Source organism: Ambystoma mexicanum, chromosome 1p, assembly GCF_040938575.1.
Source record: "Ambystoma mexicanum isolate Mex_15411 chromosome 1p, UKY_AmexF1_1, whole genome shotgun sequence".
NCBI classification, from domain to species: Eukaryota; Metazoa; Chordata; class Amphibia; order Caudata; family Ambystomatidae; genus Ambystoma; species Ambystoma mexicanum.
Genome location: NC_090921.1, coordinates 23,736,698 through 23,761,376, shown reverse-complemented (window position 1 = coordinate 23,761,376; position 24,679 = coordinate 23,736,698). Strand labels below are relative to the sequence as shown.

Sequence of the window (24,679 nt, the reverse complement as noted above, 5' to 3'; positions counted from 1 at the left end):
GTTTACGCCGCCGTAAACCCCTTACCGCCTGAGTCGTAATGAGGCCCAATGTGAAGGTATGGTTTTGGGTCATTCCTTAACCGTGATGGTGCCTCACTCAGTAGATATACTACTGAATAGAATGCAAAGACAGCATCTCACATCTGCCCGGCTCACGAGATTTGAGCTCATTTTATTTGCACCCCACATCAAAATTAAGAGTTGCTGTTCTTTAAATCCGGCCGAACTTTTACCTCCTCTAAACGAGGACAGTACTAATGACATAAACACGACCCACGATTCTCTTTATGTTACTGAACAAGACACTAAAGGCAGAATTGATTTAAGTGACACACCCTTGCCATCCCTGGATGGGGAACTATTTTGTGATGGTTTCAAACTGCCAGATGGCACTTCTACCGCTGCTTATGCAATTACCACCTTAGACACAGTTATTGAAAGTAGGGGATTCCTCACAACTCTGCTCAAGCTGCAGAAATAGTAGCTTTGACTAGAGCTTGTGAGATATCCCAGGGGATTGGAGTAAATATTTATACTGACAGTCCGTACGCCTTTGGAGTAGCTCACAACTTTGGGAGGCTATGGGCAGAGGGGATTGTTAACTTCTCATGGTACGAAAACTTGCTTTGATGGTGCAATTGTTATCAGCACTGGCTCTGCCTAAACAACTAACCATAATGAAATGCACAGCACACCAGAGAGTGACTGACGAGATTGGAAGAGGGAATGCATTTGCAGACAAGATAGCCAAACAAAGTGCCACAGACACACAGTCCAGAATGTATGCGTTAGACTCTGCTAGATGGGTTACTGAGACTGGGATGATGGAAGAAGGGATTAGTAGCATGAAGGAAATTCAGGCCGAAGCCACAGCAGAAGAAATTGAACGATGGGGTTCTGGTCCAGCAGGGTAGGATTATGAGGGTTGTTGGGTTGATCACGAAAAACAGAGATGGATGCTGCCCAACGCTTATGTAACAGCTGTAGTTACGATGGCACATGGGCCAGCTCACATCCATGCCAAAGTCATTTGTAAACATCTAGACCCAGTAATTACAATATTCCCAAAATTGCAGAACTACTAATTCAGAACTGTATGATTTGTCTACAACACAACATTGGAAAGGGAACACCAGCACCTAAGGGTAGTTTTGGACCTCCTTCCATGCCATTTGAAGTGATTAATGTTGACTTCATATAGATGGAGTGATGCCAAATTTACAAGTATTTTTAGTAGTGATTTACTAAAGTGCACATTTAGTAAATGGGTTGAGGCTTTCCCTCTGAAGGACAATACTGCCATATCCACTACAAAAGTCATGCTGAAAGAGTATTTCCCTAGATTTGGATTACTCCGAGTAATCTGGTCCAAAAATGGACCTCACTTTATAGTGGCAGTCATGCTACAGGTATGCGAGGCGCTACTGATAAACGATTTCATTACGCCAGGCATCCTCAGAGTGCCGGGTTGATTGAATGCCATAAATGCACCCTTAGGAACAAGCTAGGGAGGGTATGTGCACACAACAAACTGAAACGGCCCGATGCTCTACCCCTATCTCAATTGCCCCTGAGAACCATAGCACAAGCAAAAACAGGACGTTCCCCCTATGAGATTGTTATGGGGAGACCTGCTAATGTATGGAATGCATCGGACATTAAATATCCACTACTATCTGATTATTGAGATCAATTGACTCAAAACCTGTGTTAGATTCACCAACAGGTTTGTGCAGCATTACCCGTGAAATATGAGGGACCTGGTCACTGCATCCGACCTGGGGACTTCGTCCTTATTAAGGACTTTGAACAGAAATCCTGCTTTGCTGCTCGCTGGAAAGGTCCCCATCTGGTGCTACTGGCTACTCAGAGGGCTGTTCGAGTTGAAGGGAAAAAAACACTGGATCCATGCAGCACACTTGAAACGAGTGCCTTTGCCCTATGACAAATGGGAGAAGGAGGAGGCCAAGGATCTGGAAACCAAAGGTGTGCCTTTCAGTGACAGCACATGTACTAATACTTGTCCTGATCCTGAGACCAAGCAATCTGATCGTCCAACACGTTCATCACTTTCTTAGGATACTGATCCTTTATTCGCGGATCACTCTGTGCCTGGAGTGACCAGGTACAACCTTCGCCCACGGAATTAGCTAGAGGATGACATTTTATAGTTAGGAAAGTGTGGTAAGAATACTGCACCCACAAGAAACCAACGATTGTTCCCTCTATTCCACCCCAAAGATGCAGGAACGTTTTGTTTTCGGAGCACCAGGAGGGCTGAGAAGAGAAGACTGAAACATTTATCAAACTACAAGCAAGATTGGCCACGTGGTCAGGTGCCACCCACGGATTAACTTATAGAGCGCCTATTTCAGTGAGGCTTCTTAACTGGCACTGAAAACTATGCCTCTGTTTGGGGAACGTATAAATGAGGATATGGAAAATATTGTCACTGGAAAGTACAAATCTATAGGTCTATGGTCCACTAGAGACAAATACATAATCATCATCATTATTGTAGCATATATAATACTCGTACCGATACCTGTGCTATGGTTCTTAGAAAGCTCTCACCCCCTTAGCATATTATTGCCTACGACAGCTCCACTACCTTGTCTCCTCTTTATGTGCACTCCCAAACCTTTTGTCCTCTTGATAATGAACACCGAGGAGGGTATCTAAACAACACCCTCATACGTATCATGAATGATACACATGCAATCCTAAGCAGAAAAAATTGCTAGGTATGTTCTCACTTACCACAACACGGTGAGAAAGGTTTAGATTGGTGCATCTATTCACTCCCATTGTCAACAGCTTGTTATCCTACTTTTAGAGCTCCATTCTTTAGTAAATGGAATGATAGTACCACTGGTAACTTTGATGGGACCAACATCAATGAATTTGATCGACAAGTATTGCTGCCTCTAGGATGTTCTGTCTTTGCTAATAAAAGCACAACCAATGTTGCCTCTACCAGACATACAGATAAGAGATCTCGACCCTACCAATCCATGATATGGTTTAGAATGTCACACTATAACTCAGAGAGACTGGAGGTACTTTTTTACCGACCAGTTATAAACAGCCCTCCAATAGACTTTGATTCAAACAATACATCATGTTTAAAGGGTCACTTGCTTCCCCACTATCCCTACTTGGTTATTCCTCTGTTATATGTTTTATGATCATTATATTGTCATATATCACACCAGCTTTTTATCAAAAATAGCAATTTATTTATTTTTCTTAAAACACATCATGTAAAACACTTTTCAACACTCTTCTTTTTTCCTTTTTGTTCAATTGTGAGAGAAATCAATAGAATTGGTTGACAAACAAACCTATATGTCAATACTTTTCAATGACATTATGCACATCCAAAGATTTGTAGTAATGCATTTTTTGACAATTTTTTCAAGATAAAAATATCATAAGGATCTGTTGTTTGCTCCCCTCTGTCATAGAGAGGTGCCTCCCAGTCCCAAAACAACTTTACTCTGTATCGCTATCACCCATGCTTACTTTCATACTGCATTCAAACCATACCCGACATGTTTCATTCCTTACACTCTTTCATACCACTAACAAGGAAATTCTTCAGGGGTAAAAACTTCTTTCTACCACATTTCATTCAGATGTGCAATTTTGTTTGCCTTCTTTTTTAGAGTTCTTTCTATGGATCCACTATAAATGAGGTTCCATTTGCCATTCACTGAGGTCCAACCATCAAACGGATAGCTTGATCCTGTTAGAGGTTACTTTGTCTATCTTCTTAGTGTATCACCTTCAACTCCAGGATACTTTGCTATATCCACCTGGATAGCTAGTTCCCGAATGCCATCTGGGACATTCCTCCCCATTCTTCCACTGCTTTATTGGTGTATTAATCCGATTCTCACTGCTGTGTTGGGCTCAAGACTTCTGGGCTCTTCCTGCCTACTGTTCGACCAGCACTGTGTTAGCCAATCCTTCTTTTGTCGCGTATGTTACAGCTTCTATTTGTCTATGGCTATTCTCCTCTGTCTTACTCCATTCAGGGTCCTTGATTTCGGTTTCACCTTTGTTTGTCCGGGGCTCTCCCTCGTTAACAGATGCTGCTCTCATCTCTTCCCATGTCTTGCCGTTTGTGTTCTCCTCTGTGATTATTGCCTACGGACAGCTCCACTACCTTGTCTCCTCTTTATGTGCAATCCCAAACCTTTCGTCCTCTTGATCATGAACACTGAGGAGGGTATCTAAATAACACCCTCAAACGTATCATGAATGATACACATGCAATCCTAAACAGAACAAATTGCTAGGTATGTTCTCACCTACCACAACACAGTAAGAAAGGTTTAGGTTGGTGCATCTATTCACTCCCATTGTCAACAGCTTGTTATCCTACTTTTAGAGCGCCATTCTTTAGTAAATGGAATGATAGTACCACTGGTAACTTTGATGGGACCAACATCAATGAATTTGATCGACAAGTATTGCTGCCTCTAGGATGCTCTGTCTTTGCTAATAAAAGCACAACCAATGTTGCCTCTACCAAACATACAGATAAGAGATCTCGACCCTACCAATCCATGATATGGTTTAAAATGTCACCAGTAGGTAATGGGGAAGCTACTCCACTATCCTACACTATCAATCATGGTCCTGACACAGTAACCTTCTGTCTAAAGAAAAAAGGTTCTCCTTATATGGGTACCTATGACAAATGTATGCTCACTGCAATGTTGGTGAATGAGACAAGGCCCTTATACATTGGAGGGTCCATTTACTTTGTCTGTAGGAAACAAGCGTACTCATGGTTACCCAAAGATTGGCAAGGAACATATTACTTGGGAATACTGTTGCCTGGGGTTTGCATAACTTCCACTGCAGACATATTGAAACATCGCACTAGGAGGGGGAATTGATGATGACACACCTCTCCAGATAGTAGGGGATGTAGCAAAATCTACGATTCCATTTTGGGGACAGATAATTAACTCTTGTGATATTAGAAAAATTGGCCAGAATATTAGAAACAACTATCAATGAAACCACTGACATATTCTGTAATATGACTCTGGAACAAAGAGCCATTAGGTTAGTTGCTCTTTAGAATAGAACGGCCTTAGATGTCCTTTTAGCTGAGCGTGGAGGTGTATGCAAATTGGTCGGGTCAGCATGTTGCATTTCCATACCCGACTCCGCCCCTACTGTGTTTCAGGCTATCAAAAGACTGAATACGTTAAGTACTGAAATTCATGTCAATGAAGGTAATTGGAGCATTAAAACGTGGGCTTGGAAGATATTTTCTGCCCTTGCTATTTTTATTGGGGTGATCTTGTTTTTCTGCTTCTGTATACAGTGACCTACTTTAGGTTCTTTATTAGGTAACTGCTGCTCTACAGCAGAGAGTAAATGGAAACATGTACCTTTTTTTTTTTTTAAACACTTTATTTTTAACTTTTTGCAGTATCAAATAGGCAGTGCTCCAACAGGGAGTTGCCTAATGCAAGCCCCAACAACAGTCCTCCCCCCCTCCGCCCCCCAGCCCCGTATCCACCGTAACTTTGAATGTCACTGTCCATTGTTCAAGACAAATAGAAAGACTTCCACGTTGCCCCTGTATATCACCATCTTAAGGTCTCTCGTTCTGGGAGCTTGGATGGAAACATGTACCTTACTCCTCCATTAACAAATCAGATGCCTTGCTCATGCAAGATGTAGCGATTAGAGAATTCATGGCTATTGATACATGTGATCATGATAATGAGTGACTTCAATATGTTAGCTAGGATAAAAGTAGGGTTTGTGAAAATGCATTTCATCTTGTGTCATTAGAATTAACCTAGCTGCACACATTGAACTATGATCCCCAGACACCATCTCTGTCAGTTTGCTCTCTTTTTAGGTTTTCATATGGTCTGCCAAATACTGTTCACAGCATAGCCCGAAAGGCCAGTGAATGCATTCTGTAATATATGCGTAGCTAATGGAATTTACCAGTTTAGCTTCAAGCCTTGAACACAGACATGAACACAGATAAAGGGTTGTTATGAGTGTTCCTGGCTCCTCACTTTGCAAGGCTAATTCTTCTATTAGAGATTAAGTGAAGCACAATTCGTGCAATGTATTATTCTGAAAGCCTCTACTTCCGGACTGAGATACAGAGTGACCTTTTAGACAATATCAAAACATAGATAATGAAGCGCGAGGAATTTTACCTTGTGCAGAGAACAAACAAACTGCTCCTCTATGGCCTTCTGAAGGCGGACATTGCGGAATGCACTGCACGTTGTCATGGCAAATGTCTGCATTACATGGGCCATTGCTAAGTATTTTTGTTGTGCAGCCGGGGCTGAAAATAAGTCTACTTAAGGCTGGCCGCCCCTCATATGTGGGCTCAATTTGTCCATGATTATGTACAGTTCTAGATGAACCTGGGTACTGCTTAATTGTGAAATAAACGTTTGATATTCTTGCTTCGTGACTTGTGTATCTTCATTACTTTGCAGTTACTCAGATTACAGACTTTCACACTTTGATTCACAATTACACACTCTCTTCTTGATATAACCTATTTCTCACTTTCACCACTTCTCAGATGGATACCTTACAGAGACCTTTGATTGAGCACCCACGCGGTGCTGTACCACTCTCTCAAAGGTATTGTATCTTGCTTTAAGAATTCAATCACTGATCAACAGTTCAACTATACTTGCATCTTTTGTCACCCGCGTTTTAACAATGTTCGTTCCAGTGCTCGCTATACAACGTGACTGCTTGCAACCTTTGCTTCAACACAGACCGGTCTTGTATCGGTCTCCCCAACTCACTAGCTGTGTTGATTTCACTGAAGCTGCTTTGTTCTTGGAGCCAAGGTCGGTACCATGGCGTCTCGTGTTTCTCCCCACCTTGACTATTGATGCAGGAGGGGCCCGGGTATCTCCGACACACAATGCAGGATTCTTCAGCCTGGTTTCCTGGTCTTACGCTTTCTATTTGCGGTTTCTGGAAAGTAACTGTTCCTTGTCGAAAAGGTCACAGGAACTTCCCTCCTTGCGATCCCCTTCTGTTTTGCCATCTTTCTTCTCTCGTTCAGCTGCTGTCTCAGAACTGCTGTTTCCTCGTGTGCATTGCCTCAGTGTGCTATGCCTCTTATCCGTGTGGGGATGTTTAATGGAAGTCGGGTGTGTGTGTGATGGTCAGTAATCCCATTTAAAATCTGTTTATCTATACGCACAGAAGCACAGAAACTGACACGAGATTATTTTTACATTCAGCAGCAGGACTGCTCACTCTGAGCGCACTGCCAATGTACCACGGAGCACCCAAAGGTTGATTCCAGCAGTATTTACCAATCTCTAGCAGACTACACACAAGCAGTTTTGAAGTGAGTGCAGACGCTCCTTTTCCTTCTTTTTGCTGTTTCACCAATGAATAAGGAACTGCATGGCTTTTTCTATTGGTTCTATGGTTGAGCGGTTGTTTCGATTCCTTCTCACTCTTACAGTTGACGTAGCTTTCTGACAGCCTTCGCTGCACCGCCCCATTACAGTAGTACCTCGGGGCAGAGGTAATTCATCTACCTTGCCACAAATCAGGTGCTTGCATGCCATCCCAGAGTCTTCAGGTTCTCTACAACTGTGTTGATTAGCGTGTGTAGACTCCGGCATTGCATGGGTATTCGACATTTGTCTTTCCATATCACGCAGAATTCGAGCCACCTTTAGTACTACATCTAAATACACCTTCCAACTTTTGGGTAGACCCCACCGGTCGGCCTTCACGGTGAACCACAGGAGTAATTTCCATTCCATTGTAAATTGGTGACTTAGTCACATATTGGCAATTCATGGCATTCACTGGCTTATATTCTTCATGGACTTTTCACTGGCTTATATTCTTCATGGGCTTTTCACTGGCTTACATTCTTCATGGGACTTTCACTGGCCTACATTCTTCATGGGCTTTTCACTGGCCTACATTCTTCATGGGCTTTTCACTGGCTTATATTCGTCATGGGCTTTTCACTGGCTTATATTCTTCATGGGCTTTTCACTGGCTTATATTCTTCATGGGCTTTTCACTGGCTAATATTCTTCATGGCCTTTTCACTGGCTTATATTCTTCATGGCCTTTTCACTGGCTTACATTCTTCATGGGCTTTTCACTGGCTTACATTCTTCATGGGCTTTTAACTGGCTTACATTCTTCATGGCCTTTTCACTGGCTTATATTCTTCATGGCCTTTTCACTGGCTTATATTCTTCATGGGCTTTTCACTGGCTTACATTCTTCATGGGCTTTTCACTGGCTTACATTCTTCATGGGCTTTTCACTGGCTTACATTCTTCATGGGCTTTTCACTGGCTTACATTCTTCATGGGCTTTTCACTGGCTTACATTCTTCATGGGCTTTTCACTGGTTTACATTCTTCATGGCCTTTTCACTGGCTTATATTCTTCATGGGCTTTTCACTGGCTTATATTCTTCATGGGCTTTTCACTGGCTTATATTCTTCATGGGCTTTTCACTGGCTTACATTCTTCATGGGCTTTTCACTGGCTTACATTCTTCATGGGCTTTTCACTGGATTACATTCTTCATGGGCTTTTCACTGGCTTACATTCTTCATGTGCTTTTCACTGGTTTATATTCTTCATGTGCTTTTCACTGGCTTATATTCTTCATGGGCTTTTTACTAGCTCTATAAGGCCCCCCTTTGGAACACCTCTAACATGGGTGCACCACTACGGGGAACTGCGTTGGCTACTGTCTGTCTCTTGATTCAGTCATTAGACCACAGACCCCATAATCAGGGGGTCGCCCCCATCACTCACAGGTTGCTTTGAATATTAATAACAGTGGCAGGATAACTGGACAAATACATTGTTTGTGTTCCCCACAGCTCATATCCGTCCTTGCCTTCCTTCCTTAACCACTTCGTCCTGATGAGGATGGTCCTGAGTTAAACATCCAGGACCGTCTTTTTTCATAGCCGAAACTCGAGTCAACGATGAAAGAGGACACTGGAATATTACAATCAAAAACACTAGTTATTAGGATTAGGAACTAGTTGAATTATGGTTCTAACCAATTTATGAACTTTATGAATTGCAGACAACTTTGCTGTGTCCTACTCTTTCCAAGCTTTATTAGAAAGATGTTCGGTGGTTTTGTTTAGTTTTTCTTATTGTGTTTGAAAGTATGGTATGTGTGTGGTATATATGAGATGAGCTTTGCAGAGGAAGGAAAGAAAAGAGGGTGTGGGAGCAATTATAGTTCTCCTGTGTGAAGAATATATTTGTTGTTTTATATTAACCTGTGATGATTAGATGTTGAGCTGGGATATATATATATATATATATAAATATATATATATATATATATATATATATATATGTTGCTGTTGACTCCTTCGTTCGAACAAAAAGTTAACAGCACGCTCCACAGGATAAAATCACCAATCCAGATTCACAGTACTTCATGTGACCATTTCTTCCTTTATTACATCAAAAGTCGGGGAAAAATCATGGCACACAAAAAAACATCAAATTACGGTCCTCCCAAAATGTGGCAAGTAATTTTGCCCAGGCATTTACACGCTTTGCGGCTGACTTGCCGCTTGTTCACAACAAAGTGCCTACTCTGACACAATCATTTAAAACAGAAAAGAGGTTAGAGGTAGAAAGAGGACTAAGTTGCTTTACTGGCAACATGTGATGTGTATCACATCAGCCATCTTTGCCTAGTTTCATGTACGGGCAGTACTTAGTGGATTTTGCTTAGTGCGGTGCATTTTGCCATTTGGTTGTAATCTAAGTGGATAACAACCAAATCCGTATTGGTAGTGAAATGGAGAGGTGCCGCAGAACCTTCTCTGCACTAATTATGGGTTTCCCATCGCTTCTCATAACCTTACGTCTCGCCCTTAAGAGATATCAATAACTGTCAGTTTCTAGTAATGTGACATCAAACCATAAAATTAATATCAACATACTAGCCGTCCAGTCACTCGTGGTCGGCTGAACCCAATAGTGCAGAGGAGGCCGCAGCTCATCCTCTACTGACCACTTCCAGTATAGGCAATTAACATAAACATAGCAAATGGTCTACTTAACATATCCACTCACCCTGGTCGTGCACTCAATGCATACACCAGTATTTCTTGGGTGGTTCGAACATTATATTATGCCCAACATGTTTTTTAGTGGCCAGATACATCCATGATACAATGGCAATATGTCAGGGTGAATGTTTTAATCTACTCTACCCAAACAGTGCGTACTGCTCAAACAGAGAGGTACATAGTTCCCACATATAAGGTATGTATTAGGTATGTATTAGGTATGTATAAGGTATGTATGCTTATCAACGGGCTGCATGTAATAATGTGCTAAAGTGCATATGTATTTTAAAATAAATTGTATTTGACAATAATAATTGAATTTATCATAAAAGTATATGATATATTTTGAGTCTGAACTTGACTACAATTGCAATAGGGCACATTGTGCCTCATTACGAGGTGGGCGGTAAGGGGTTACCGGCACCGGTAAGGGCATCAGTGCCGGTAATCCCTTACCACCCTACTACGAGTTCCCTTTGCGGGTCCTTCCTTAATGCCTGGTTTTTGCAGGCATTGAGGACGGGACCCGCAAAGGGACACTGGGGTCAATACCGGTACCACAATTTGCGGTACCGTTATTGCCGCCTTCCCCCTTCCCATTGAGCCCTATGGGGGCTAAAATGGGAATGGCCCTGGTGAATGGGGAATTACCGGTCCCTCCGACTTCGGAATGGACCAGTAATTACTCCATTCACATTCACCAGGCCAGAGTCGGAAGGGTTTTGGAGGCAGCCATGGAGCCAATAGCGCCATGGCTACCTCCAACCTCGTAACGAGGCCCATTGTTTTTGGTTGTGTATGTTTGATTCCTTTTGGTTTCTCATTGTGCCTTAGCCAGATAAAAGCTTTAGCTTTAGTAATTGCCCGACCATTGTATTGGGACACGTCAGGTATACGGCTCGGGTGTTAGTCTGTTTTCTCCCATAGCGGGCTGTCCGTGTGAAAGTGTTTGTGTTGTAAAGGGGGGGGGGGGGGTAAGAGTTCCTAAATGTCCTACCTGGTAGGATGGGGTAAAGGCGTTACAGGGAAGGGGATACCGTATCTCACCATCCGGCGTCACACTCCCACTCCCCAAAAACCCCTCACCCAGGTGATCCTCCCGCACTGGTCTACCCACAGGAACTGGATCCAAAAGCGATGGCTGTGTCCTGGCCACCTGGATGACAGATCTCCGGGGACCAGTGGGTCTCACAGTACCTCCTACTGGCCATCTCCAAGCACATGCTGCAGCGATCCACACACACAGGTCACTATTAATATTATCACATCCATCAATATTGTGAATAAAGCAATAATCCTGAGAGTAACAATCAACTCCCTGTCATGATTTTCATCATACCCGCATGCCACCCCAAAGGCGATGCACCAGAGATTAGTGCTGTACCTGAAGCATGACTCTGGGGAGGTGGGCTTGAGATCTCTGCCCTTAGTATCATTACCCCTGACCACCTGACAAGCTTACTATTGGACAGCAATATTGAGGTGGGGCAGCCTCTATAGTATCTAGGAACTGATGCATATTATCTGTGTGTATATGATAAACATTTGATGTCATCAATAACTTCCCTACACATTCTCATCACTAAATCAACAAGTATTTATATTTATATAGTCATGTATGCTAATAAAATGTAACTCATTATAAGGAGACTCTCACTCTCTTATTAAGCATTTGTGTAGATTTATTCTCCTGTCGCACTGATCTAGGAGCATTAATATCGGCAAGCCAGGGGACAAGGGAGACTATAAATCCCACCCCTGTAAAAACCAATGCATGGAAATATTTACCAGAACCCTCTGTGAAACATCCATGGCTCCTATATGAGCAGTTACATTATAACACCCTAAATGTAATCTAAGGTCATGGCAAAGAATTGTTTACCCCCCCCCCCGCAAAAAATTCCTCTCTTCCATCATTTGTGCTTTTATGAATCTACTTATCCTGGTCAAAGAAACACAAGAGGCAGAGCAGGCTGATGTTATGCTCTTTGCCAAAACGCTGTGCATCACCAGCAAAGGATTGGCTGATAGACTACCTGACAAATACATCATGACATAACCATGAAAAATAAAAATATGTTGACAAAATGGGTAAAAGTGACATATTTCAGCCCTGAACTGCCTCGTGGTGAAAACATCTAAAAGCTATTTGCTTGTTCTTATTAAAGCCATTTAGCCTTACAGTATAGTGTTGCATGCAAATGATTTAAGGAATGCATGAATATTTTAAATTAGAAAAAAAATTGACAAAGTCCCAGTTCTAGGCCATAGACAAAACTACTGTCATGACCGGTCCATTGAATTAGCTGCATGCTTTCTCTTACAGAGGAAGTCCAGCTTGTGAATCCGCTGCTACTCCAGCCGTGCACCTTCGTCAGGAACATGGACTCGGGCTGTCTCTGGTCTGTGTGTGTCCCTGCCGTCTTGAACAGCTGGTTCTAAAGGGACGGCCCACCCATCAGGCCAATCTTAACCTCCTTTGTTCCCTTCTAGCCAATCCCAACTAGTGGGTGTTTTATTCTTATCCTTGTTAGCCTAAACTTAGTTGGGGTGTGTAATTCCTCTAATCATCATCAATTGACCAACTGCCTCACTAGGACCTTGCGTTAATGGATATTACCCTTCCTCACCTTCCAACATAGAACAGTCATCTCGCTAATCATGTCAAGAATAGACTACGCAGACATCATCTATCTCGGAATGCCGGGCCACCTCACGAAAAACGACAACGAATCCAGAATGCAGCTTGGGCAGCCACAACTCTCCATTGCAGGTGGAGGAGAGATCTGTTGGCAGAAGTGTGATGATGAGGGTGGGGAGCTTAATTGTGCCTGTGGCGGTGGGGAACTGATACCCAGCTTAGCACCATAATAGGAGAGAAGATATGCTATTTTCGAGTTCAGACCTGTCACTTTTTTCGTAGGTATTAACAAGTGGGACTTGGTTGAAATCACATTTCAGGCACATTGTGGTGGGGTGGATTAAAGATCAAAATACGTTCCGCAAATGCTGATGGGATTCATTCGGCGACACTGATTTGGGATTTTTAGTGAATGTGGAACTTATAAGTGATTTCCTTCTGACTTCATAACTGCTTGGTAAGCACTTTTTCACTTGAAGCATAAACAGTGACGTTGCTTCTTTGTGAGTTATTCGTGGTAGTTTAGTGGAGGGACTAGTTCCTCCTATACCATCCCTGTTAGGTATTTATTTGTATTTATTTATTTATATAGCTCACCTGGCCCTGGGGCATCCGTGCGCCTCACTTAGGTTACACGACATATTGAAAGCATAGCATACAGGGTAATGTACAGTAAAGAAGAATCATATATTACAGTCATGTGAAATTCTATGGTCCAATGAGCAAAAAGGCGGTGATAAACAAGGCCCATCATCAAGCATAAATTATGTACAAGTAAATTAAATAGACAGTAAAATACAACGTATATACATAAGCAACTTTACATAGAACGTCTGAGAACGCAGGTAGTGGCTGGAGGGCATGTTAGTGCCGGGACAGGTCTTGGGCAGACAGCCATGCTTTGGCCTTGCTCTTGAATGCAGGGAAGGAAGGTTAGGTTCTGAGAGGGTTTGGAAGTGAGTTCCAAAGTTTTGCAGCCAAGGCTGGGAAGCTGCCCCCACCTGCTCTTTGTAACTTAAAGCGAGGTATGGAGAGGCAATTGGCCTGGGCAGTTCTGCTGCGTCTGTTGGAGGTGTGGTAAGCAAATCTGCAGACCAAGTAGGTGGCGCAACACCTCTTCCTGGGGGCAGTAGTTTTCACCTAGCGATGGCGTACATTTTAAATTTGATCAAGTCACTAAATATTTGTATAAACCTAGGTCACCTATGTGTGTTATAGTATATCCCTCCGGTGGCAGAGTTACAGTATCCTACATATAATAGGCTCCCTGTATATGGGTGGCCCTGGAAAACAACCAGTTGTCAACAGAGGTTTTGTAGGTAAATTTGGAGACAAAATGGAAAGAACTTGAAAACTGCAAGTGGGACATACTGTTACGCATTGCAGCTCTTGTCCTGTGTCACAGGGTTCTTCCACCCAACGGGACACGCAGAACCCGCCTTGGAGGAACAGACACAGACCTGTTGCCCTGCATATGACGCTTTACTGCACCGTTCTATGCCCGGTGGAAGCTGCAGTACAGAACAAGGTGCTAGGGACTACATTTCCCATGCGGCTCTCGGTTCGGGACTAACTCACTCCACCAATCACGCTGCTCTACCCCCCCTTCCGGGCTGCATTAGTTTCCGCTGCTCTTTAATAAATGCAGACAGGCGTTTAAGCACGTCACTTCTGTTTGAAGTTGCGTACCATTTCCCTGAAGTTACGCCTTCTTTATTACTGCCTTTTTGTGTACCGAGACTCTAGGCTGTTTACACGGAATTCTGCCTGCTATTCGTTTTTGTCCTTGATATTGCCAGCCTGTGTACCGTATCTCTGCCTGTTGACATGGACTTTGTTTGCCTTAAGTTTTATGTCAGTAAGCTGTTAGCCAGTATATCAGACTCCTGCCTGTCTGCACGGATCTTTCCTTCATCTTCAGATCCATAGTCATTCCTCCTGTTTGCCGGAGACACTTTTCTGAACAGCCGCGTGCAGCTCCTCATCGTCCCTGGGCTCCAGTGGTTCAACACTACGCAGCGTACATTGAGCTGGATTCCAAACACGCTATATCCCGGTGGCACCGGGATATCAGGCGGTGGCACCAGGATATCAGGCAGCAGAAATGGGTTACCGCCAACCTCGTAATGAGGCCCAGAGTTTCAGGAATTTGTGGATGGGGAAATGACTTTTTTGTTTAGACAAATGATATAGGGGACAGCAACATGTTTGGGAGGCAGCGATGGCCATCTCCAGAGGAGGAGGGGCTAGGAAGAAAAAGGAAAGGGGTCGGACCGGCCTCAAAGAGGCCCCAGAGCAGTGGAAGCAACCCTGCAGTCTATCAGTCAATCAGGGAAAAAAGGCAGGAATTGCATTCCTTACTTTTGGGAGAGGTCCATAGGATGACGGCATTTACAAAGAAGAGATATTATGAGAAGGGTGATAGAGAGGGGACTATTTTGGCCCACAGGCTGCGAGCTGCTAGAGACACGAGACCAGTGGAGCAGATAAGAGATGGGGTGAGAACTGTTTTACGAGAACCTGAGAGGATTCTCCAGAGATTTGCAGAATAATTTTACGAGGCCCTGTATGGTAGTGAAGAAGCAGTGTCGGAACCTGAAGTCGAGAGTTATTTGAGGGCTATCCTTCTTCCATCTTTAACATAACAGGTGTATTTGTAAAGCGCACGTTCACCCCCGAAGGGGCATCTTGTCGCTAATAACAGATGTTTATTGTTACCCAACTTAATGGTACTGATTTTATCGACCTCGGAAGAATGAAGGGCTGAGTGATTCAAATCTGTGACCATGAGGTCAAACACAGGTCCCTGTTGTGGATGCATAGTCCACTGAGCCACAGACCCGGCGTTTAGTTTTTGTCGTCTGAAGATAGGGAGGCCCTGGAGGCTGAGATCACCCTGGGTGAGGTTAAGAGGGCAGTTCTGCATATCAAGTCTGCTAAGGCTCTGGGTGAAGATGGTTTCACTTCCATTTTATATAAAATGTTTTTGGACCTCCTAGCTCCTACACTGGTCAAGGTATTCATTAGTATTAAATTAGATGAAGAATGACCTGCCTCCTTCCTCAGTGCCCTGGCAATGGTTATCCCGAAGGAGAGAAAGGACCTGATCCACTGCTCGGCCTATAGGCCAATATCCCTCCTGCAAATACATGCCAAAATGTTAACACAGATCCCGGAGTCCAGGTTGAAGATGGTGCTCCCGAAGTTGGTCCATCTGGTTTTGTGAGGAATAGGAAAGGGGCAGACAATCTCAGGAAAATGATGGACCTTCTTGCCTACCCAGAGGTACACTCCCTAATGCCAAGAAGGCCTCTGATCAGGTTAGCTAGAGGAAAGTAGGTATGGGCCAGGTGTCGATGGGTTGACACTGACGCCTTATTTGGTGCCCTCTGTGAAAGTGCAGGTTAATACAAAGGTATCGCAATCCATCCCCTTGTGTAGAGGTACTAGAAAAGGCTGTCCTTTGTCCCCCTTGCTATAGGAACTAGTGATGGAACTGTGGGCCTATTGTGTGAGGATAGACCAGAGCGTCCAGGGTAAGACCTACTAAATGGCTTTGTTTGCAGATGACACCTTATAGTACAGGGCGATGATTTGTGCACTCTAGCTGCCCTTCCTTGCTGCTTCATACTGTGCCAAATTCCAAAAGAAATGGAAGTCGGGGGTTAAGACGGGTAGTATAGCTCAGTGTCAACGCACTCCTCTTGGAAGCAAGACGACGCAGCACAGCAACACAGCCTCGAACCGCGGGTCCGCGCTTAGAAACCTTGCCCTTTGAAACCGTGTCAGTATTAGGTGTGTTATAAAAAAACATTTATAATAATGGCTGCAGATTATGACAGAACAGGGAGCCTAGAGAGTAGATGAAATCTTAAATGAGCAGTTAAGAACAGCTAGTACATAATAGTGCCAGGGTCATTTATGTACTCACTGAATTGCTTAAATCCCAGTAAGTAAGCAGGTAGAGGTAAGTAACTTTATCTTCCTGTGATGTCACCATATGCAAATTAAGGGGCCCACACTTATTTTGCCGCACTTGGCCCCACAAATCCTAGGGCTGGCCCTGGGCGTAGCATTCTATTGTTGGATGTTGGTGTGTGGGGGGGGGGTGTTATTATGCATATGCGTATGTGGGAGGGATGGGGGTTACTGAACTACAGTTTGAGAGCGGAATAGTTGGTATGTCTATACAGTGTGTCAGGGTAGATGTTGGGAGTGTTAGTGCTGAGAGGTCGGTGGATGGGCACCCAGTGTGGCCATGGAGGTGTCCCTGTAGTTGTGCCTTTCTAGTAAGGTACTTGAGATATGTCCTCCGGAAACGTCCTGGTATGGGTTTATGTGTAAACAGTTAGGTCTATGAGATTTTGGAAAGGGCAACTATAGCTGCACTCTACACCGGCAATACATTACGCTTACTTAGGAGCAGTGGAGTCCCCCTGCGGGTTTAGTCTCTCCTCCCCCGAAATGTAGGGTTATGTTGACTTGACCTGGCTGACCTACAATATGATATGTAATTTATAACGCACCTGTACACAAGTGCTTTGAGGCGCGACAAGATAGGAGAGGGAAGACAGAGGGAGGACAAGACAAATGATCTTACTAGGCCTTGTGTCATTCAGTGCAAGGGGAAGTGAGAGGGGGGAGTGCGAGGGAGTGGGATGGGGAAATTGCAATCGGGGCATAATGTACCGATTCAGTACAGCCAGGGCAGCGCGGCTCCGGGTAAATGCAATGAGGAAGGGGACTGTAGGCGTTACAGAAAATCCCCTAAGTGCGCAGTAGGCCTGGAGGCAGTGCAGGGGGGACTGACCATGGAGAAGCCTGGTACCCGGTGAGAGCCAAGTAACCAGTCGGCACAGCAGACAGGTAGGTCAACAGGGGAGGGAAAGAGAGAAAGAAAGCAGAGGAGAAAATCTGTTTCCGGAACATCATATGGTCCGGCTAAAGTTTGAGAGGGGCAGGGAAACCATACCAGAGGGAGGCACCTGCAGAGGAGAGAGATCTACCTCCCAATCTCTGCCTAGAGAAGCGTCTGACCCTCAGAGGGTTGGAGGTGGCTGAGCTATGTGCTCAAGAAGGAAGGTATTCTGGAAGAGAGAGTTGGATGTAGTGCGGGTTAAGGCCCCAGATAGCCTTGTGGACGACGCAGAGGGTCTTGAACTTGATCCTCGCAGCCACCGGGAGCCAGTGGAGAGATGTCAGGGCTGGAGTGATACGGTCCCTGGGCTTGAGGCCAAGGATAAGTCTTGCCGTCCTGTTCTGGATTAGTTGTATAGGGCGGAGAATGGAGGAAGGCAGATTGAGATGCAGGCAGTTGCAGTAGTCCAGCCTAGAGAGAACCAGGGCTCTAGAAACACAATGAGCTTCTGGGGAAAGTGAGAAAAGGAAGAATACCTCTGAGGTGCAGCTCGAGGTGGGCCTTCTTGGCAAGGTCTGTGAAGTGAGGAGAGAAGGAGAGAGTGGAGTTGAAGATGACACCAAGGTTTTTTGTCTCACAGGAAGCAAAGAGGGTGGCCAGAGTGAGAGGAAAAGTGGGAGAAGGAGTCCCAATGAGAAGGATCTCCATCTTACTGGCATTAAGGCAGAGATCGTTGGAGGCGCACAAATGCTGAATCGTGGATAGACAGTCAGTCACACACGAGTGAGAGAGGAGAAGATGCTGAGGGTAGCCAGAAAGAGCCTGAAAGAGAGCTGAGTGTTATCCACATAGTAGTGCAAGTTAGAGGAGATAGAGGTTAGTTGGGTCAAGGGGCCAAGGAGATATTGAAGAGCCTCCTCTTGAAAGGGTGAAAGGACAGAGCCCTGGGGAACACCGTATGTGGAGAGAGAGGTGGTGGATGAAAGAACCCAAGTTGGACCAGAGAAGGTCTGTCCAGGGGGAAGGAGATCAACCACTTCAGGGCCTGATCAGTGAAGGCCAGGTTCTCACTGAGTCAATTGATCAGGATGGTGTGATTGACTGAATCAAAAGCAGAGGAAAGGTCAAGGAGGATGAGGGCAGAAGGAAGGCTGGAGTCACGATTAGAGAGAAGATGTTCACGGTTTCCAGGAGAGCAGTTTTGTGCCTCTGGCTGCTCTGAAGCCAGACTGGTGGACATTGAGACAACCAACATATTCAGTGTGGAGAGTACGCTGGGAGATGGCCATCTTTCCCAGTAGTTTGCCCAGGAAAGGAGTGATAGAGATCGGGCAATAGTTTGGCGGACAGGTATAATAAATGGTGCCTGCGGCTGAACAGTTTACAAAGGCCCAGCAATAACTGTAAAGCATTTCATGGTTAGCACCTACATTGGTATGCGTACACTTTTAGGCAATTTAAATCGTGATGGGAGGGTGGGGGGGTAGTACCTGCATATCAGGGATGTGATTGGAAGGATTTGAGGGGGACAGGAGCCCGCTCATTCTCACCCCAGTTCTTAAGTGTGTAGTTTCAGACCTGAAGCATTGCTTGTAACACTGTGGCTGCACTAGAAAGGCCTCAGAATGTGTAAAGAAGTTAGTTGCCCTCACACAAGTGTGCCCCTCCCCCCACGTTCTCTGCAGGTAGCCCCTCTTCCAACATGTGAAGGGTTAGCCTCCTCCAAACTGTTCGTTTAGTTGCACGCCTGATCAGCAAGGAAGACGTCCATCTTCCTCTCTGGATGCGTGTGATGCAAAGAACCTTCCCATGTAACCTGTTCATGCAGGTGAGAGGGACAGGTGGGGATGAGGAGGGTCGGGTGATGCTCTAGGATGACCCGAGTCCATTTCCTGCAGGGTGCTCCTAATGGAGACAATGGATGTCCTTCGGCCTCTGGGAGAGCCCAGCTCTTGGGAATGGGCACAGCTTGTGGCCCATGGGAGCGCCCAGCTCCTGGGAAGGGGCACAGCCTGTAGCCCATGGGAGCGCCCAGCTCCTGGGAAGGGGCACAGCCTGTGGCCCATGGGAGCGCCCAGCTCCTGGGAAGGGGCACAGCCTGTGGCCCATGGGAGCGCCGAGCACATGGGAAGGGGCACAGCCTGTGGCCCATGGGAGCGCCGAGCACATGGGAAGGGACACAGCCTGTGGCACTGGGAGCGCCCAGCTCAGGGGACATAGCCTGTGGTCCCTAGGAGCGCCCAGCTCATGGGATGGGGCACAGCCTGTGGTCCCTGAGAGTGCCCAGCTCATGGGAAGGGGCGCAGCCTGTGGTCCCTGGGAGCGCCCAGCTCATGGGAAGGGGCACAGCCTGTGGTCCCTGGGAGCGCCCAGCTCATAGGAAGGGGCACAGCCTGTGGTCCCTGGGAGTGCCCAGCTCACGGGAAGGGGCACAGCCTGTGGTCCCTGGGAGCGCTCATGGGAAAGGGCACAGCCTGTGGCACTGGGAGCGCCCAGCTCAGGGGACATAGCCTGTGGTCCCTGGGAGCGCCCAGCTCATGGGAAGGGGCACAGCCTGTGGTCCCTGGGAGTGTCCAGCTCATGGGAAGGGGCGCAGCCTGTGGTCCCTGGGAGCGCCCAGCTCATGGGAAGGGGCACAGCCTGTGGTCCCTGGGAGTGCCCAGCTCACGGGAAGGGGCACAGCCTGTGGTCCCTGGGAGCGCTCATGGGAAGGGGCACAGCCTGTGGTCCCTGGGAGTGCCCAGCTCATGGGAAGGGGCACAGCCTGTGGTCCCTGGGAGCGCCCAGCTCATGGGAAGGGGCACAGCCTGTGGTCCCTGACAGCGCCCAGCTTGTGGGAAGGGGCACAGCCTGTGGTCCCTGGGAGCGCCCAGCTCATGGGACACAGCCTGTGGCCCCTAGGAACCTCATGGGAAGGGGCACAGCCTGTGGCCCCAGGACTTCTGGGAGCGCCCAGCTCATGTGACACAGCCTGTGGTCCCTGGGAGCGCCCAGCTCATAGGAAGGGGCACAGCCTGTGGTCCCTGGGAGCGCCCAGCTCAGGGGACATAGCCTGTGGTCCCTGGGAGCGCCCAGCTCATGGGAAGGGGCACAGCCTGTGGTCCCTGGGAGTGCCCAGCTCATGGGAAGGGGCGCAGCCTGTGGTCCCTGGGAGCGCCCAGATCATGGGAAGGGGCACAGCCTGTGGTCCCTGGGAGCGCCCAGCTCATAGGAAGGGGCACAGCCTGTGGTCCCTGGGAGTGCCCAGCTCACGGGAAGGGGCACAGCCTGTGGTCCCTGGGAGCGCTCATGGGAAAGGGCACAGCCTGTGGCACTGGGAGCGCCCAGCTCAGGGGACATAGCCTGTGGTCCCTGGGACCGCCCAGCTCATGGGAAGGGGCACAGCCTGTGGTCCCTGGGAGTGCCCAGCTCATGGGAAGGGGCGCAGCCTGTGGTCCCTGGGAGCGCCCAGCTCATGGGAAGGGGCACAGCCTGTGGTCCCTGGGAGTGCCCAGCTCACGGGAAGGGGCACAGCCTGTGGTCCCTGGGAGCGCTCATGGGAAGGGGCACAGCCTGTGGTCCCTGGGAGTGCCCAGCTCATGGGAAGGGGCACAGCCTGTGGTCCCTGGGAGTGCCCAGCTCATGGGAAGGGGCACAGCCTGTGGTCCCTGGGAGTGCCCAGCTCATGGGAAGGGGCACAGCCTGTGGTCCCTGACAGCGCCCAGCTCATGGGAAGGGGCACAGCCTGTGGTCCCTGGGAGCGCCCAGCTCATGGGACACAGCCTGTGGCCCCTAGGAACCTCATGGGAAGGGGCACAGCCTGTGGCCCCAGGACTTCTGGGAGCGCCCAGCTCATGTGACACAGCCTGTGGTCCCTGGGAGCGCCCAGCTCATAGGAAGGGGCACAGCCTGTGGCCCCTGGGAGCGCCCAGCTCATGTGAAGGGGCACAGCCTGTGGCCCCTGGGAGCGCCCAGCTCCTGGGACACAGCCAGTGGCCCCTGGGAGCGCCCAGCTCATGGGAAGGGGCACAGCCTGTGGCCCCAGGGCCCGGAGACCCCGCATTCACGCACACGGCGCTGCTCACCTCTCCGGGCCGCTGGCGGGGCATGGCCTCCCTGTTTCCGGTGCTATGTGCAGGCGGGTGTCTGAGCTGCAACCCCCGAGGTAGGGAGTCCTCTCACCGGCTTCACTCCCGTGCGGGACCAAGAAGAAACAGCTCGCAGACAAAGAGGGGAGGGCCCTGACCTGGAACCCGGAAGAAGCGACGGCGAGGGGGCACTGAGCATGCGCCAAAGAGACACGTGTGCTGTGGCGGGGTTAACTGCTACTGAGCATGCGCACAGAACAGACATGATATGCCGACTAAAACTCGCTGCGCATGCAGACAGTTCTGAGCCAGTACTGAGCATGCGCCGAAAAAGATACGGGTACCAAGGTGGGGTCAACTGCTACTGAGCATGCGCACAGAACAAACACGATTTGCCGACTAATGCCCGCTGCGCATGCAGACAGTGCTGAGCCAGTACTGAGCATGCGCCGAAAAAGATAACTATACCAAGGTGGGGTCATCTGCTACTGAGCATGCGTACAGACCAGACACCGTATACTTGTTACTACTCGCTGCGCATGCGGACAGGGTGAGTTCGCACGAAACATGCGCAGAGAAAAGATAAGGGCCGTCACATGTGCTCGGGAGGCGCGAAAGAGTCGCATGCGCAGACACGAAACACTGTCCAGGTGCGCACGCGCGTTAGGACCCTGAGGGCCTGAGTATGAGCTCCTCTGGAAGCAGATTAGAGCCTCATTACACGGATGGCGGTGGACCAAGGTGCTACCTTGGTCCATGCCGGTAAAATACCGGCACTGCCTTGGTGGAAAGGGGAATTAACGCCCTATTCCAAGGTTGGTGGGGCGGTAATTCCCCCTTCCCCCATTGCCCTTCCCCATTCACATTTTTGCCCCATAGGGCTCTATGGGAATGGGGAAGGTGCAAATTACGGCACCGCAAATTGTGGTACCGTAATTAGCTCCCTGGGTCCCTTTGCGGGTTGGTTTTTAACGCCTGCAAAAAGCAAGCGTTAAATCCCCCAACCCGCAAAGGGACCTCGTAGTAAGGCGGTAAGGATTTGCCAGTACCGGTAAAATACCGGTACCGGTAAACCCTTACCGCCTACCGTGTAATGAGGCCCATAGATCCGTGCTAGCGCCCCGAGGTGGGTGGGAGGACCAGAGGGGCGCAGACAATGGCCCTCATTAAGACCCTGGCGTTGGACCATGGTGCTAATAGCACCATGGTCCATGCCGGTAACTTACCGACTCTGCCATGGCGGAATAGGGAATTACCGCCCCATTCCGAGGTTGCCGGGGCGGTAATTCCCCATGCCGCCATGGCCCTTCCCCATTCCCATTTTTGCCCCATAGGGCTCAATGGAAATGGGGAAGGCGCTAAGTACGGTGCCGCAAAAAGCAGGCGTTAAAGTCTCCAACCCGCAAAGGGACCTTGTAATCAGGCGCTAAGGGATTACCGGTACGGGTACCCTTACCGGTAGCGGTAATCCCTTAGCGCCAGGGTCGTAATGAGGTCCAATATGCGTACTATGCAACATCCCTTCTTTTCTTTAAACAAGAAAACAATTAAATATAACTGTTGCAACAACCCACCATGAGTTAATGTTAATGTTAAAGGACATTTGTACCGCGCACTGTCACCACCGGAGTGGTCCCCTGGCGCTCTGGCGGCTCTGAAAGAGGAGGGGAGGTTGAGGTAGTGGGAGGAAGCAGGAAAAGTGCAAGAGAGCAGTGATGTGCTGTTGGCAGCCTTAGCTCGGTGGGTCCGTTGGCTGGGCTTGGGGTGTTTGCAGCCGGTAGTCATTGTGGACTGTTGTCCAAGACTATGGGCCTCATTACACGGACGGCGGTGGACCAAGGTGCTATTAGCACCTTGGTCCATGCCGGTAAAATACTGGCACCGCCTTGGTGGAAAGGGGAATTACCGACCTATTCCAAGGTTGGTGGGGTGGTAATTCTCCCTTCCCCCATTGCCCTTCCCCATTCCAATTTTTGCCCCATAGGGCATAACGAGAATGAGGAAGGTGCTAATTACGGCACCGCAAATTGCGGTACCTTAATTAGCTCCCTGGTCCCTTTGCGGGTTGGTTTTTAACGCCTGCAAAAAGCAGGCGTTAAATTCTCCAACCCGCAAAGGGACCTCGTAGTAAGGCGGTAAGGATTTACCGGTACCGGTAAACCCTTACCGCCTACCGTGTAATGAGGCCCTATGTGTGTTTTTGTTTTGTTGTTGCAGTGTAGTGAAGTTTGTGTGGTTTGTTGTGCTGTAGGTTTTGGTCGTGTTTGGTTTGGAGTTTGAGAGGTGTATGGAGAAAGGGAAATTGTTAGTAGGGTTGGTTAGTTTGCTTTTCTCTCCTGAATTGAGGTGCTCGGCTCGCCTAGTCTCCCCTGATGCGGCTCTGTCCTGATCTGGGTCCGACTGGCATACAAGGTTCCTTACTCCTCTGGCCCCCACCTCTAACATGCTCTCTCATAGCTCCCCTTAACCTCCCTTCATACTCCTATGGCCAGTGCACCTGCCAATGTCAACCTATCTGGTAGTGGGGTGATTGCCAATATCTCGACAATTCCACACCACTGTGGTACCTGGCGGTAACTAAGGAGCGGGCGAAAGTGTTGGTGAGATTGTCTGGGGTAGTTGACTCAGTCTCCGTGCGTGCCGCCTGTGTTCCAGTCTATCCGGTGTCACCCGTCCAGGTGCCGTGGGAGATACCCTCTCGGGTCGGGGATGTCCGTGTCCTTTCCGGTTTAGTCATCCTTTTTCCGGTTTTGGTTTCCAGATTTAGGCCCTCATTACAACCCTGGCGTTAAGGGGTTAACGGCGCCGTAAAAGGTGGCGGCGCTGTTAACCCCATAACGCCTGATTACGAGGTCCCTTTGCGGGTTGGCGATTTAAATGCCTGCTTTTTGCAGGCGTTAAAAACCAACTCGCAAAGGGACCTTGGTGCTAAGTACGGTGCCGCAATTTGCGGCACCGTACTTACTGATTTCCCCTTTCCCATTGAGCCCTATGGGGC

General features: G+C 47.8%; 1 protein-coding gene across 3 annotated transcripts in view; it reads right to left on the bottom strand.

Annotated features, from left to right (window-relative positions):
• LOC138564392 (zinc finger protein interacting with ribonucleoprotein K-like) overlaps positions 1–21,874 on the bottom strand; it is a 195,734-nt gene extending 173,860 nt beyond the window's left edge. For 2 of the 3 annotated variants that reach the window (XM_069642908.1, XM_069642906.1), the window contains exon 1: positions 21,679–21,845. In XM_069642908.1, coding sequence (XP_069499009.1) covers positions 21,679–21,702 — 24 coding nt within the window. In that variant the 5' untranslated portion in view covers positions 21,703–21,845. Of the gene's footprint in view, positions 1–21,678 lie in introns of all 3 variants that reach the window. The other variant, XM_069642907.1, reaches the window with a different exon arrangement.
• Positions 21,875–24,679: the final 2,805 nt, after the last annotated feature.